This window comes from Podarcis pityusensis, assembly GCF_964106645.2.
Source record: "Podarcis pityusensis genome assembly, chromosome: 9".
Lineage (NCBI taxonomy): Eukaryota > Metazoa > Chordata > Lepidosauria > Squamata > Lacertidae > Podarcis > Podarcis pityusensis.
In genome coordinates, this window is record NC_138034.1 from 52,888,449 (window position 1) to 52,905,378 (window position 16,930).

At 42.8% G+C, this 16,930-nt stretch overlaps 1 protein-coding gene across 1 annotated transcript in view; it reads right to left on the reverse strand.

Annotated features, from left to right (window-relative positions):
- The window catches only part of ENPEP (glutamyl aminopeptidase), a 54,963-nt gene extending 52,779 nt beyond the window's left edge, over positions 1–2,184 (reverse strand). Inside the window, exon 1 of the mRNA XM_081022224.1 lies at positions 1,212–2,184. Coding sequence (XP_080878350.1) covers positions 1,212–1,864 — 653 coding nt within the window. The 5' untranslated portion in view covers positions 1,865–2,184. The remainder of the gene's footprint in view (positions 1–1,211) is intronic.
- Positions 2,185–16,930: the final 14,746 nt, after the last annotated feature.

Below are 16,930 nucleotides of genomic sequence, written 5' to 3' on the forward strand. Positions count from 1 at the left end.
CTTCATGTTGCCTATCGGAGCAGCCTCCCAACTCCTACTTGCGTGCAAGAAGGAGCGAGGCAGGGATCTCTCAGTTAGGCAACGGGAAGCCTCCCTTCCCAGCTGAGGGATCCCCGCCCCCTCCTGCTTGCACACAAGTAGGAATGGGACTGGGGCTGCTCTGATGGGAAGGGAGGCATTGCGCTGCCTGAGCCTCGCCACCACCCTCCTTCTCCACCTTCCATGCCTGACCCACCACGCACTGCTTCCTCACCACCACCACTAAAGAACCAACAACTCAGGGGCTGCCCAGGCTCATGGAGAAAGGAGATAGGAAGCCTCAGAGGAAGGGGAAACATGGCTGTTGAGGTCAAGGCGGCGGCCGCCCCTCTGCCACTGCCATTGCTGCAGCATCAGCGTCCCGAACATGTAGCATTTATTTATTTATTTGTCCCAGGATTCATTGAAAAAAATCTGGTAACCTTATCTTATGTCTATATGGACAGGAATCTACTATTGCTGCAGCAGTGTCCAGCTGAAAACACCAACTGCCCTCTTGAAGTTGCTGCAGTCATGAGGATGGGAAGCAGCAGTCAAGATGCCAGCCATCCAGCCTCTGATGCATTTCTGCATGCTACTTTACAGCAGCAAACTGTGCTGCCATATTGCTGCCAAACTGTTATATGTAAAGACAGGCATATGGAACATAGACAGCTGCCACATACTGAATTCATCTAGCAGACTATTGTCTACACTGACATACTCTCCAGGATTTCGGAAAGGAGTCTCTCCCTAGCCCTACCTAGAGACATTGAGAGTGGAATCTGGTATCTTCTCTGCAAAAAGCTGAAGGTGCTCAACTCCTGATCTATGGCCTGTCCCTGCAGATATTTTGCAGGCAATAAAAAGAGAGCCTTTTTGCTTTTTTCAAAGTTATTTTGAGCACCTTTCTGTAAACATAAGGCAGAAATTTATAGCAAAAATACGATGAACTCTCCTTACAACTTTAAACAAAGGTAAACACTCTCCCCAAACTCAGAATGACATTATAAATCATCTACCTGCCAACCACCCAATTGCCATCTTTCTTAATATTCACTAAATTCATTTGAAAATATGCAGTTTACGTTGAGAAAAAGGAAGATTAGAGAGAGGGGAAGGGAGACAGAGACAGAGAGAAACGTGGAGCAAAAATTAATAGCAGGAATATGTTGAAAAAAAGAGAGATTTACTTGTTTTGTCCATCTTCCACGTAGGTTGTTCTATAAAAGCCAACCAGGGATCCATTTAAACGGCCTTGGAACATCATGGTCAGTAAATAGGCGTCATTTCCACTGGTGGGAGCCAGCTCTTCTTCTGCCTCTACCACCACATATTCCTGTGGTTTGTACTCAAAGCAATGCTTTAGGGTAATTGACTGGCCAGATGATTTCATGAGCAAGGGCATCCTGGTAATCTTAGTCTCTCGGAGGTGAAGCCACAAGTGCCTGGTCGGGCTTCCCAACTGGATGGTGATAGTGACTGATCCATCGTACAGATCCGCTTCCATCTCAGGCTTCAGTATCAGGTCATAATGAATCGGACTAACGTAGGTGGGTAGCCTGAAATTTTTCCAATCTCCACTTTCATTATTTTCAGCCGGGCATGGATCTGTCTCACCTGGAGCAGGGCTCGCAGTGGGTGATGCAGTTGACACTGAAGTGGGTGATGCAGTCGGCACTTTCCCATTTTCTTCTGAAGAACAGTCCTGCGGTTTTAAGCCCAGGCCCAGGCCCAGACCCAAAATTAAACCTACAGCAGCTATCACGCCACAGATAATGGCCACATGTTTGCTCTTCATGCAGTACATTTTGGATGACTTATCTTCCATATCCATTCTCTGCATCTCCACTCCCCCTGGACCAAAGCTATATATCCAGCATTAAAAAGGCTGATTAAACAACAGTGCTGTAGCCTTTAAAAATATATGCACACCTATTGGTTTAGCAAGCTCTGTTTATGTTTAATAGTTTTCTCTCACCCTCACCCCCTCGCTCACTTACTTTTCCGTTCTCTCTGCCTCGCTCCCCAGCCACTTCCCTCCTACAGAAACTCAAGTTAACTTCTTTCTTTTTTTTTAAAGAAAGTTTATCCGTAGGAAAGTGAACAGTAAAGAAGGATTTGTCTAGAGAGCAGAGACAGAGGAAATTAACACAGAAGAACATTGTAGCTGCTGCAAACGCTTCTTATAAGCAGTTGCAACCCAACCCCCAACTCCTCCTGCTCTGGTCAGAGTTAAATATAAAACAGCGCTGTGTTAATCAGCAGTTGGAGATGATCAAATGCCAAGGCTCGGTCAGCAGCTTTCCATAAGAGAGATCACAGACTGAGAGGTGTGTGCAACTCCTCAGAAACCTCAACCTTTGTCACTACCTGTGGTTTCCCCCTCCCTGGTATCTTTTATGAGCAATGATTTCCTTGAACCTCCACCCCAGAGATTTGTGCAAGAAAAAAAAAATCCCATGGTTCTCCCCCCTATTTTCCCCTCTCTTAAAAAAAACACATGTCTCATTATGTTTGGGTTTCCTCTTTCTGAGTTATGGAGTTTTTATTCCCCCTCTCCCTCTTTGTTCTGTTATTCCATGTGCTTAAAGAAGGAACACTTGGCCATAAAAGAAATATCTTTTTGCTCAAGACTGTAAACACTGACTTTTGGTGTGCGTACAGAGCCAAGTGCAATCTTCAAGTGTCCCTTCTGCTTTGCATACCAAGCAGGCAATTAGCAGTGGATGTACATCCCCAATTTTGCTATTTATGGTTGGTTCATTTTGTGTAAACAGATAACTAGGACCCTGGGAGAAATGGATAGCACAAAATGATTTGTGTCAGCTAGTTCTCATGTTGTAATATCAAGTTTTGAAATAATATTGTATTAGACTTCCTATCGTGCACTCCTAGGCTTCCACTTTAAGGAAGGAAAGGGGGCAGTTGCCCCCTTCCCAGATTAACAAAAATCCTCAGATTGCAAGCTTTCTTTCATTCTTTTTAAAGAGGATTTTTCTAGCATTTGCAAAACCAGAACTATTTATTATTATTATTATTATTATTATTATTATTATTACTCCTTTCATTTCTACACTGCTTTATATTCTTGAGAACAAAAAAATCTCAAAGTGGTTTACAAACTACATTAAAACATCAAATAAAGCTGTCCAGAAGAAAACATTACAGAATAAAGTTAAATATAAAGTATATATCAAAAGAAACACAATTAACAGGGAACTAAAATGTTATCTTGAAGATAATCAAAATAAAATATTACAAAGGAGGTCAAGTACAGAATATACATTTATTGCAGCAAAGTTTACAAAAAAAAGTTATGAGACAACGTACAGTCCTATGGGGGGGGGAATTTGCACACTCTCCTGAATGCACTCCTATTTACTCAGAAGTAAATCCTGTTAAATTCAGTAGGGCTACTCACAAGTGTCTATAGGACTGAACACAATGGGATTTGCTTCCCCGTTATCATATGTAGAATCGGATTCCACATTTGATTTTACCAAGAAAACCCTTTGGAGATTTTTTTTACTTTTACTAATCTCACTGCCCCACCTTCCCCTATGAATACATTTAACAGCATATCACTTCAATGCTGGTAAGAGGTCAAAGAAAAGCTGTAGACAAACCATTTATAACCCTCCTGTCCCCACACACCAAACAGATTGTTAAGCTTGCCCCTTACATCAGAAAAATTCCTGACATGTCCTGGTTTTCGGGTGTAAAAATGGCATCAGGGGGGAATTTTGACAAATTGGCAAAATGTCAGGGAAAACGTGGGTGTATGGCAACGCGGCGGAAAAAGCAGTGGAAACAGTTCCAAAAGCTTAAAATCACTATTTTGGGGTTAGGTTTCCCAAAGAAACCTCAACAATTTTGGTGGCTGTCAGAAAACCCTAAGATTGTGGCATGATCCATGGCTGCATAACATCATGAACATAGCAGATTAGACCTTTAAATGAATCTAAGGGCTGTTCTGTGCATTGTCAAATTCCTACAGAGAAGCCATTTCTGAATAAAAATGTGACTGCTCTCACAGCCCGGGAGAAAGGAGCACTTAAGCCAATTTAAAAGAAATGTAGATTGTCACAAAGCACAAAAATGTGCCCACATGGAGATCATCACTGATCTACATGAAATATTCACACAGACAACCACATGGGAATTCCCTGTATGTAGGAATTCTGTAATGAACAAAGCTGGTCCTCCCAGATTGGCCTGTTTTTGTGGCTTCTCCTTGCCCCATGTGTAGGTGCTACTGAAATTCCTCTAAAGTTTCCACTTTTAACATTGATTTCAGTTAGGTTCAAATGTACTCAGGTCCAGTTACTTAGTCTGGGTCCATCCCATTAGAAATGGCTGGAACAGGAGGTTGTACCTGATGTTCTACTAACACTGCAATCCTATATGAATCTGCTCAGAAGTTATGCAATGGTGGGGCTTACTATGTAAGAACATAAGAGCACAGGAAGTGTCCTGCTAGATTAGACCAAAGGCCTATCAGATCAATTATTCTGTTTCCACATTGGCCAAACAGATGCTAATGAGAAGCCCACATGAAGCACATGAGCACAATAGCATGCTCTCATGTGTGCCCATGCAACTGGTATTCAGAAACATGTTGTCTCTGATCCTGGAAGAAATGTGTAGTCAGCTTGACTTGTAGTCATGAATTGGTCTAACCACTTTTTTAACGGCCCAAGTTGCAGAGAAGAGAAATAAGAAGTCCCATTACGCAAGCAGATTTCCATTCTGCAAGTGGGCAAACATCATTGGCTGTTGTGCAATATGCTTCAACTGACCCAACGTACTGATATATAGGAGATGTTGCAGGAGCTGCACAACTTATGTTGCATAGATTACAAAACCAATATAGGCCAAAATGCTGGAAACAATGTGAGCAGTTAGGTCCTTTCTTTCTTTCATGCACGGTGAGCTTGTTTGTAGTGTTAAATAAAAATGGGAAGCTTCTGCCCTAAAAGTGGCCTTAATATTGTTGCCATTAACAGTACTCTTTCATTGACAAGTAGCAATCTTGATCAAGATCATGTATAGGGGGAAAGACTCAACAGAATCATCTCCCAGAAGTAACAGTCTTACCTGGGTTCACCCCAGCTACTATGGTCACAACCACACCTACCATTAAAGCGCAATTAAAGCACACTTAAAGCACATGGCTTCTCCCAAGACTCCTGAGAATTGTCATTTGTTAAGGGTGCTGAGAATTGTAGCTCTGTGAGGGTTAAACTTCAGCTCCCAGGATTCTTTGGGCTTTAAAAGCATGGTATGGGGGTGAGAAGCAACAACAAAGCCCATGTTTTTCATGTATCTTCGAATTTGGCCTTTAGCTGATCCTGTTGCACATCCTGGAAAAAGATCACCTTCACAAAGACTTGCTATTAAGAGTTGCCCAGCATTAGCCATCTAAAATTTTGTGGGCTGCAGCCTTTTTCACTGATAAATTTGCCAAAGCATGGGAGGTCTGTGTTCATGCACAAACTAAACTATTTATTCATTGGTTAAATTTGTACCTTGTTTTTCCACCTAAAGGTGATCAAAGTGCAATAATATAGATACAAGAAAATGCAAGAAAACAGCAAGAAAATGCAAAGTGAAAACAAATTAATAAAAGCAAAGCAGAGTTAGGACATTCTCCCCCTCCCCCATGATGTGCACTGTATTATTCAGCTATAAATCTCTCAGTTAACACCAACTACTGCATATTTAGTAGATACCACCCTAAAAGCCAAAGTGCTGTCTAAATAGCATGCCTTTGCTCCCAACTGAACAGTCTCTAGAAAATTTGTTGTGTCTCCCTTAGCAAGGAATTTCAGAGCCAAGGAGAAGCCATTAAGAAGGCCCTCTATAGGTGCCAACTCCCTGGGGCCCTGAGTGCCTGAGCACCCACAAAATTCCCCATGAAGGGGCCGGGCACCCGCAAATTTTGGTGCCGGGGCCATTCACACTGTATGGCACCCACGGCCCTGGGCACCCACAGTTGCAGGGCCAAGTTGGAATTCCTGCCCTCCATGTAAAGGTAAAGGTACCCCTGCCCGTACGGGCCAGTCTTACCAGACTCTAGGGTTGTGCGCTCATCTCACTCTATAGGCCGGGAGCCAGTGCTGTCCGCAGACACTTCCGGGTCACGTGGCCAGCGTGACAAGCTGCATCTGGCGAGCCAGCGCAGCACACGGAACGCCGTTTACCTTCCCGCTAGTAAGTGGTCCCTATTTGTCTACTTGCACCCGGGGGTGCTTTTGAACTGCTAGGTTGGCAGGCGCTGGGACCGAACGTCGGGAGCGCACCCCGCCGCGGGGATTCGAACCGCCGACCATGCAATCGGCAAGTCCTAGGCGCTGAGGTTTTACCCACAGCGCCACCCACGTCCAGCCCTCCATGTAGTTCCTGCCAAATGTGATTCAGGTGTTGGTGGGGCAGAAAGAAGGGCCTCTGCTGAGAGATTAAAAACCAGACAAACTTGTATGGGAGAATGTGGCCTCAACCTAAGTCATGAGGGCATTTGGCAGTCATAACCAGCACTTTGAATTGCGCCCGGATTAAAATGTGTGTGGCATGGAATGAAGGAAATCATGACAAATTTGTTTTATCTCTTTGTTATTCTTCACACTCTTGTAATCCCGATTAGAGAAATATGAAACTGACGTGTCAGTACTGAATTCAGTGAACCAGGATGTAAATGCTTCATTTCTTCCTATGTCATGTTTTATGGCTTTCCTTTTGTTACTTCCATGGTATGTCCTATTTTGTTCTAGCAAAAGTCCCAATAAATATATTGATTAAAATAGAAAGGTAAAGGACCCCGGATGGTTAATTCCAGTTGAATTCGACTATGGGGTGCAGTGTTCATCTCTGCATTCAGGCCAAGTGAGCTGGCATTTGTCCCCAGACAGCTTTTCTGGGTCATGTGGCCAGCATGACTAAACTGCTTCTGGTGCACAGAGCACCATGACTAGTGCCAAAGTGCACGGAAACGTCGTTTACTGTCCAACCGCAGCCGTACCTATTTATCTATTCATGCTGGTATGCTTTCAAACTGCTATGTTGGCAGGAGCTGGGACAAAGCAACAGGAGCTCACCCCATCGTGTGGATTCGAACTGCTAACCTTACGAAAATAAACAGCTGCATGGAACAGGGATAGCCAATGTAGTGTATTCCAGATGTTGTGGCCTCCATCTCCCATCTACCCTAACCAGCATAGCCAATGATCAATGAGATGCTGGTGGTAGTAGTAGTCTACAATATCTGGAGGGCACCACGTTGGAGACTCTTGATACAGCATTGGAGAGCCTATGGATCAATTTTAGAATCAAGCATGGAAAATGGCTGTGCTCATTTGTGAGAAGCAGATTTTTATTTATTTTTTACCAGCTCCCTCAAAGTCTCCTGATTGTATGGCAAGCAAAACGGCAAGTTCTGCTTGTGGCAAATATATCAGAGCAGGGCATTATGTAGGAAGAAGGAAAACAGAAGCGTGCAGACATGTCTTATGCTGCAATAATCACCTTAGTAATCTAGGCAACCTGCCTGATGGTCAGAGAAACTCAACATCAGTGTTGTATCACATGCCTCCTGATGCAACACAAAAATCTACTTATTTGGCAAGTTTTGGTGTGACAAACAAACACTACAAACCCCCACAGCATTGTCTTAATATCAGACTAGTCAACTGAAAGATTCTCACCTCCTAGAGGGTACAATTTAGGCCAAGTTACAACTGGTTGAAATAAGAAGAAATAGCAAGCAACTATATTTAAGCCATTAGAAGCAGAAAACATTTGGCTAGCCCATAGGTGAGAGACCTTATTGTACTAATGACAACACCATGAGATGGCAGCATTGTTTACAGCTGCAGCAGAAAGAATGGAGGCAGCCAAAAAATGGGAAGTCTCAACAGGCTACACAAGTCAAAGCTGGTGTGTGAGGATTTGGCAAATCATATTAGCTGAGAATTTGACCCACTTTCTGAGCTGACCTGCTTACCTAATTTGGGTCAAATAACAGTTAAGTAGTTACTGTAGCTGGGTTTAATATTAAATTTTCTTGTGCTTTTCATTTTTCTATACTGATTTGATGCCTACCGTCCATCTATTATCAACATATTCTCAACATAGTTATATTTATTTTATTTTATTTTTAAAATGATGCCTTGTTTTACATATATCATCTCAGTAATATTTACAACACTTTATGGAAGGTCATCATTTTTATTGTTGTAGAAAGAGTCTGGAGCTGACAAATTATAGTAAAGCTATGAGAGAGATGAGGTTCAAGGGAGATATGAGAATTGGTGGCTTCTTGGTTCACAGATCAGATAGCAGCTCCCACACACTGGGTAATTCACACCTAGCGAATTTTGCACCGGGTTCTCTGTGGATCATTAATTAGCACTCTTCAATTTTTATTGCCTTGCTAATTTTCATAGGATAAGTCACTGAAATCATGCAAATTTGCAGAATGCCGTTACTTATCTTTGAACCCAAAAATCAAATAAACCAACAAGACCTCAAGTATAGGTGGTATGAAAAAAATCAAAAATCATGATGGCTAAATATAGTCTTTGATTTATCTGAATGAAGAAAAGAAAGTGATTTTGCAATAAGAGAAAGAACCATAATTTCAAAATCATAGGAGCCAATACAGACTAAGCAGATGAGTTTATTTTATTTAAATGACTTCATTATGGGAAATTACAAAACCTGGGAAGTTTTGAGTTGCCACTATGCTGTAGTGAAGTATTTTGTTCCAATGTTGCTCATGAAGCTGCCAGGAAAAATGAATTGCAACCCATAATTTTATATTTATATTGTTTCTATTCCAGAAAGTCATAGATGCTTGCTGGCACAGGCTAGATGTCCTGCATTCTTCATTCTTCTTCATTCTGCTGTGGTGGTGGCTGGTTTTTTCCCCTATTTTCTCTCCCCATCTCACTTGGTTCCTGATCCAGCCATGAAGGGCATGGTCTCAACTGTACAGGATGTAGTCTTCACCCTTGGCCTCCTGTGGTGCTGCTTACTTTTTATACTGCTGTGTTTCTGTGATCCTAGTTTTTCTTGATAGTTCCCTACTGGGACTAATCACAGCTGCTATCTGGACAAATCTTTAGTATTACCATACTACAGATCATGCATGAGACCTGACCAGCTATTTTCTCCACTTGGTCCCTGCTATATAAGATCACATGTAGGAAATTCTATGTAAACTGAACTATACCTGAAAAGAGTTCACAGCAGCCTGCAACCATTTCTGGTAATTAGGGACTGAAGGGATCATGTAGTCATAGGACTAATTCAGTTGCATATCAAGGGATACCTGCTCCTTCAGGGGGAGTGTAACCCATCGAGAGCAGGCCACTTCCCACCCATCCAATCTAGGGAACTGCCCACGGTGCCTCACTCTTATCTGGATTGAGCTTCAGTTTGTTAGCCTTCATCCAGCCCATTTCCAAGGCAAGAAAATGGTCCAGCACATTCCCTGACACCCCTGCAGATGTAAAGGAGAAGTAGAGCTGTGTATCGTCAGCATATTGCTGACAACATACTCTGAAACTCCAGATAACCCCGCTCAGTGGTTTCATGAAGATGATGAACAGCATGGGGGATAAAATTAAATCCTGAGGAACACTGAAGGTTCTATGAGGCTGAAGAGCACTCCCCAAGCATCACCCTCTGGAAATGACCATCCAAATAGGACTGGAACTACAGCAAGCGGTGTCACACACCCCTAACGTGGACAGCCACTGCAGAAGAACACCATGGTATCAAAATTTGCTGAGAGGTCAACAGAGACACATTTCCCCATTTCTCTCCCAACAGAGGTCATCATACAGAGTGACCAAAGCAAAACCAGACCTAAACTCCAATTCAAATGGACCTAGAAAATCAGTTTCCTCCACAAGGGCCTTGATCTGGTCCACAACATCTGCTCAAGAATTTCCCATTTCCACTTGCCTACCACCCGCATCAGAAAAGGAATCTTAGACCTTACCAGTAGCTTTGGACAGTGATTCTTATTCATTTGTGTAGTTAGGAGATTGAAATAAAATGTAGCCATTTGCTTGATTTCTGCTGACAGGGCATAGGAGCTGCTCTGGAAAGACTCAAAGAAGTCAACAAAGGAAAGAAGAAAAAAGAGTGGGACAAATCATAGAGAACATAAATGGAACTGGGACAAGTTCTGCTCTGATGTAAGGCTAACAAACTTTGTGGAGTAAGAACAGAAGACCAATTGGTTCCTTGTTTTGGAACATAAGAGTGCAATGGGTTAAGTGGCTCCCATGAATAGACCCCCATTCTTAGCCTTTGGAGTCTTAAATTTCCATTCCCCAGCTGCCGCCAGACCTGTTTCCTGTAAACTCTGCAATCCAGGCTTCATCAACTTGGTGCTGTTCAGCTATTTTGGACTACAACCCCCATCATCCCCAACAGACACATCTGGGAAGGTTGGCAAAGGCTGGAGTAATCAGGACACTACAGTTTGTATTCAGGCAATGTTACTATATGCCAGCTCCAGAAAGCATTCTATGCCTTGAATTTAGCTGTTTATTTAATTTAAGAAACGTCAAGCTCGCCTTTTCATTTCTTAAGCAAACAAACAAACCTCAGGGTGGTTTACAGAGCAAATTGGGGAAAACAGGACTGGGAACGTTAGGAAGGTTGGAAAAAACCCTCAGATGACTGAGTCCAGACTCATAAGCATTACAAAGCTAGAGGCATATGTCACTTGTCTGGCTCACTATAAGACTCAATCATTGCATCAGTCCTCGGATTCATTCTATGAACAGATTTTTTTCTGAAGGAAAGACATTGCTATGCTCAGAGTTTGATGAGATCCAACCCTTGCAGACTCAGAAGTGTGTGTGTGTGTGTGTGTGTGTAAGAGGGAGGGAGGTAGAGAAATGAGGTTCCCCCCAATCCTATCTGGGGTTCCTAGGGATTGAACCTGGGACCTTCTACATGCCAAGCACTGAGCTCTGACCCTTCCCTGATTTCCCTATAGACTAAATTGTTGATCTATGCTACAAGCTGAAAGGCATTCAAACCTGCCACCTTCAGGGAGAAGCAGTCACTGCCCTGACTACTTGGCTATTTCACCTCCCTCAAAACTCATTGCAGGGAAATTTAAGCATCTGTAAGAATGAAGAGGAAATATGGAACTGATTGTCCTGAAAATTTAAGACCCCAAAGAAATACAATAGAAATAATTCCCCTGGCTCCATATTTCCTGTGGAATTGAACACTGACCTCTTCATCTCAGCTCTTAATGCTGTCAAGTGATCATTAATTCTTAGAACTGCCTAGGGTGTAAACATTGCTGCTTTATGGAGAGCCTTGGTTTATTTAAAAACATTTTCTTTTGCCATAATTCTCACTTGCAACTTGTAAGTGATGTCCTCTTGGAATTGTACATTTTGGAAACACCAGGACTTTGCTCTGAGTGCATGTAATGAAAGCCATTTGTAATTTCTCTTCCAGCTTTCAGACTGAAATGCTTGCAAACTGGCTTATTCTGTAACTTGATCTTTACTACATTTTCTTAAAAAGTCACATTATTCCCAAAAAAGCCTGATTAATTCAGAACATAATAGCCCTGCCAGTGCTGGATTGATCTATCTATTATGCTTCCAAAAGGTGGCTGGCCAGATGTTTTTGGGAAGGTAACAACCACCCAGCTGTTTGTCCTCAAAATCTGATATTCAGAAGCATATTGCATCGGAACAGAGGGATTCCATTTGGTGAATAATTTAATTACCACCCAGTCCAAAAGCCCTCCAGAAAACTGAAGTTTTAACAGCACGTGAAAATTGGCAGAAATGAGCTGCTGCATCAGATCTAGTCCAGTATTCTGTTTCCCACAGTGATCAGTCAGATGCCTCTGGGAATCCCACAAGCAGGACACATGATCAATAGTTCTCTTATCTTATTGTTCGCCACAGCTGGTGCTCAGAGATCTGATGCCTCTGAGAGTGAAGTAGCCATTTAGAGTAGGCTTCCTCAAACTCAGCCCTCCAGATGTTTTGAGACTACAGTTCCCATCATCCCTGACCACTGGTCCTGCTAGCTAGGGATTATGGGAGTTGTAGGACAAAAACATCTGGAGGGCCAAGGTTGAGGAAGCCTGCATTCAGAGACATGCTTCCTCCCATCCAAGTGGCCATTGATAGCCTTATCCTCCATCAATTTATCTAATCCTCTTTTAAAGCCATCTAAGCTGGTGGACATCTCCACATCTTGTGGTAGTGAATTCTACAGAGAACAGCATAGGAGGTGGGTCTGAGAACTGCCTGCAGAGGATAGGGAAATCTAGAAAAATCAGCTCCACTGGAAGCCTCTGATGTCTGATGAACAATGGGTCTGGGTTCAACCTTTGGAATTTTCTTTAAGGGTTCTTGAGTAACAGGAATATCAGACTTCATTTTTATCAATGAGGGAGGAAACCAGGAGAGTTAAGCCTATTTAGTATACAAATGTGCTCTGCTATATCTTCTTAAAAAGCATTCTGTGTTACCTAGGGCCAATTAAAACCTGGCTTCAGGGGTTAAGGAAATATAGTGTGACTTCTGAGCAGCAATTGCATTTGCAAAAAATATCAATACAGTACAGAGATGCTATGCACATGAAAGAAGCTTCAGTGTGGATTGTACCCACGCCATTAAACAGACATTTACAGGCTTGTGAGAAACTCTTGACATTTTGTGTACAGGGAACTTTCTTTCCTACAATATGTAAAGGAAGAGAATTCTTGGCTTGGCTTTCACACAGCTCTATCAAGTGGCCTAACCTGTTTACAGTGTGATTGACTACTCCATGTAAAGACCACAGATCTCTCTGTCTCTCCTCATTTATTGACTTAGTAAAGTTATTGCCAAGCAATTGTGATGAGACTTTTATGATTTCTTTGAGACAAGTAATACGGGGACAAAGTTATCCAGAATAAGTGACCTTATAAAAGTGAGGGTGGAATTCAACCTCACATTATGACAATCATTCCATCAGCTCAAGCATTTATCCTGATCTCCTCCTCTCCTCCCCCTGTGCTGTTCTGGGAGTTTTCTCAACCCTCCAGAGTGGATTTGGGGGAAGCATGGGGGTGAGGAGAGGGAGGGGGAAGCCCTGTTGTGCTAGTAGGAGTCCACACACTGGATTCTGCTGGCAGGACAGCTCAGTTAAATCTAGCCTTGTATGTATATTGAACAATGAAAACAAAGATGGGCTTTAAGACTTCATGGTGTGCATAACTAAGCCTGCATAACTATACCCAGTTACCTGAGAGAAAGTCCCACTGAATTCAATGGGATTTACCTCTGAGACATAAGGGTAAAAGTCAGTTCACAAAGGCCCTTCGAGGGAAATGGAAGCAGGAGCAGGGGATTTACAGTGAGCTGGCAAATGTTTCTATGAACTTTTTTTTTACATTCACCACTTGGTCTGGAAATGCTGCCCACAATATGTAAAAAAAGACACAATACCCAGAAGAGTGCTACCAGATCCTTAAAGAGGAAACCCCACAATTTTCACATACCGTTGTTCTGTAAGTAGACAGAAGCCCCCAAGGACAGTGTCCATGTGCTGGGGATTGTATAAAACTATCTGCTAAGAACAGTTTCTGTAGTTTGCTCCATGTGTTTAAGTAAATTTAAGCTCCCCTAATCTTTTAATACAGTTTTGTCCTGTTTGTACTCTTGTTAATCCACTGGCTTCCACAGGGCCGCCAATATTTTATCAGTTCTAACAGGTGCAAGTCAAGGTATGAAGGTACTGGGCTTCTGAGACAGGGAAGTGAAACAGGAGAAGGGCAGATGGAGAGTCGAGAGGGAGATAACAAATTTGTCAAAAGATTTAAGTGTTGCAGGAAATGTCTGCAGTTCAGCTCTCTTAAGCTCTGCTTGTTTGCACCCTCTTTTAACTTGTGTTTAGCCTCTTTTTCACTTTCTGTTTTGAGACTATATTTACTGAGTTTTATAAATGCTGTATAATCAAGAGGTGCAGTTAATACAAGGAGCTATGGACCAAATATAGAAACCAAAACACAAGCCACTCAGGCAGACAACCCAAGTTATCAGTATGTACAGTGGCGGGTGACAGGGTGGGGCAGAACCATGGAGACAGCCTTCCTTCATCATAGCTGCCTACTTTTCCATTTTTTTGAAGGGAAATTCCCTTATTTCGAATAGGATTCTTCTGAAGAAAAGGGAAAAGTTGACAGCTATGTCCTTCATTGGTGTCATTGCAGCTTGCCTGGATGATGCTGGGGCAGGGAGGGGTCATGACAAAGTCAGGGCTACATGGATATACAGGTGGAGCATCCACATAGCCCTGACCTCACCTTCATCCTGCCCCACTGCTGCATTCAGGTAAGCTGCAGTCAGGCCAATGACAGGTTGTCACAGCATACCTGCTATGGAATTCATAGCTACAGGAAAACAGAGGTAAATGACACTGGAGAAACCACATCCATCAGAAAGATACAACGCAAGTGCGGAAGACACACTGCTGCCGCCACCACCAATGAACTGAAATAACTGGTCCAGTCAGGGTCTTCCCTTCCATCAGTAGAAGGGAACCAGCATCACATGCTAGCCAAATGCACAGACAGTGAGAGCATGAATGCTGCATGCATGAGAGCAGGGCTATCCCACATGGCCCCACAAGCTCTGCATTCATTTCTATCCATACATTGGGGATCATCTTTAACCCTTTAAGTTTGTGTGGATGGGAGTGAATCTTTGTGAAGTTTGCTTCTGTATTGTTATGAGTTTGTGGGGTGCCAGGCTCCCCTTCTAATTCCTAGATGTTAGAATTTATTCAGTGCTTGGAGTATTGAAGTGAACTGCTAAGCGCTGGATTTAGCGCAGTGCTAAAATACATGCCAATCCAGCTTTCCCGGTCTAGGAAACTGATTGGGAGAAGACCATCAAGGAGAACAAAAGAAATGTAATGGCCAAGTCGTTAAGCAAACAAAGACAGGGATCTGCACCATTAGCCAAGGCTCTGTACCAGATGGCAGAGAGGTGGGCCCTCTCCTTCAGCAGAGCTGAGTTTCAGCAATGCAGTTCAGCTTTATGGAAGCAGGAGGAAAAGTTAGTTGCAGTTTTCAAGTGGCATTTAGCTGGAGAAGAAGGTATCAGAGCAATGGGGGCTAGCAGTCTAAATCCAAGGCGGCAGCTGTGGGAGAAGCTGGACCCTCTTGGAGTGTAGTGTTGAAATCCCCTCCACCGTAGGCTCAGGTTGTATATATGTGTAAACAAACCATATATCATAAAGACACCACAGTCTCTACTTTGCCTCATTTACAAAGGAAACACAAAATCTGGGTGAACTCCTGGACCCCTGGAATCCTGCACTGCACAGCAGAGATTGGGGTGGTGCATGACAATATTTTACTTTCAACAACTGGATGTTGTTCATCATAATATTTTTGGTGGGGGGAAACTACGGTACTTCTCAGTGCACACCTGTACCCCACTCAGTTACAGTTTTTATGGTGGCAGCAACATGAATTGGAAAATTGTGGTTTTGCACAGGTTTTCTATTTTCAAGTCAAATGCTGATGGTGATGACTAACATCTCCTGTAATGTTTGCTTTTATTGCATTTGCAAACATCAGTTGCCACAAAATGAGCTAGTTTCCAACACTGGAAATTGTACAGAGAAAGTTCGCACTAGGAACAGCGGAAAGATAAGAGGTGTGTGTTTGTGTGTGTGCTTTTAAATAGCTTGAATTTAACCAAAGTCAGTGAGTTCCATTGTGTGGTGCAGATTTTCACATCTGCAAATCTATGACACTGTCATGGGCACAGACCACAACCCCATTTCACAGAGGAAAAATGGGAAAAGTTTAAATGAATACCTACTCCCCCGCCAAATATAAAACAGATAAAAAAGAGACAATTTATCCTTCTTCACAAAAAATAAACATGCAACTGAACACTCCCCTAAAACTAGTTTAAAACATGGGAGAAGCAAAGAACTTTGGTGGGTGTTTTGAGGATGCTGTGATACCCATGGATGTCATGTCGGGGACTGCAGGGCTAGATCATGTCAGAAATGGAAGTTTTGAACCTAATGTCTCCTATTTTCACATCAGTTAGTGAGAGTTGAGTGATATCTGAGCAGACTTTACAAGGGCAGAGACTCACAGCAGGTACAAGGTGGTCTTTCCTCCATTCACATTCAGCTTCTACCGAGTATGGATTTGGCCACAGGCCCTGTTGTCTTCTGCTACTTGGCAACCCACAAATAATTCAATGTTATGCCTCAAACAGGATCCAAATTGGCAGATGGCGCTGCGGCCTCATTTCAGCAAACAGACAAGTTCTTGGTACAGTCGGCCGATCATTTTGGCTCCCAGCCACTGCCACCTTCCGCAGGGTGTCTGTCTCCAAACTGGGCCAACTCTCATTCTGTAGCACAGCAGTCAAAATTAGGAGGCATACCATGTGCATCAGGCAGCAAAATGCTCTTTTGAAACACTCTGGAAAAAGCTCTAAGCTCAAGGAAACTGATGATGCCGCAGTTCATCTGGATGACCCACAGGTCATTTAATAGGTGCATTATCTTCTGTCATGCTGCTCTAGTACTTACGTTATCAGATTAGAATTATGTGCAGTGTGCAGGGAAGGACTGTGATAACTAGATGCTTTTTAACAGCAGGAAAGGAAACTTTGCAATGGATCAGAAATCCATAACAAGTGGCAGCGTCTTGCTTTTTGGAAGAGCTCCCATCCGTAGGCATAAATATTAGTCTTTGAGAATATTTTATTTGAGTCAGCTGTTCAGGGTCTTGTTAGACCAGTGACTCACAAACCTTTTATTAGGGACCCTTCTATAAATATTGTTACAAGCACCCAAATCTCCACACAGTGAAATATTTCAAGCATGCCAGCACATTCCT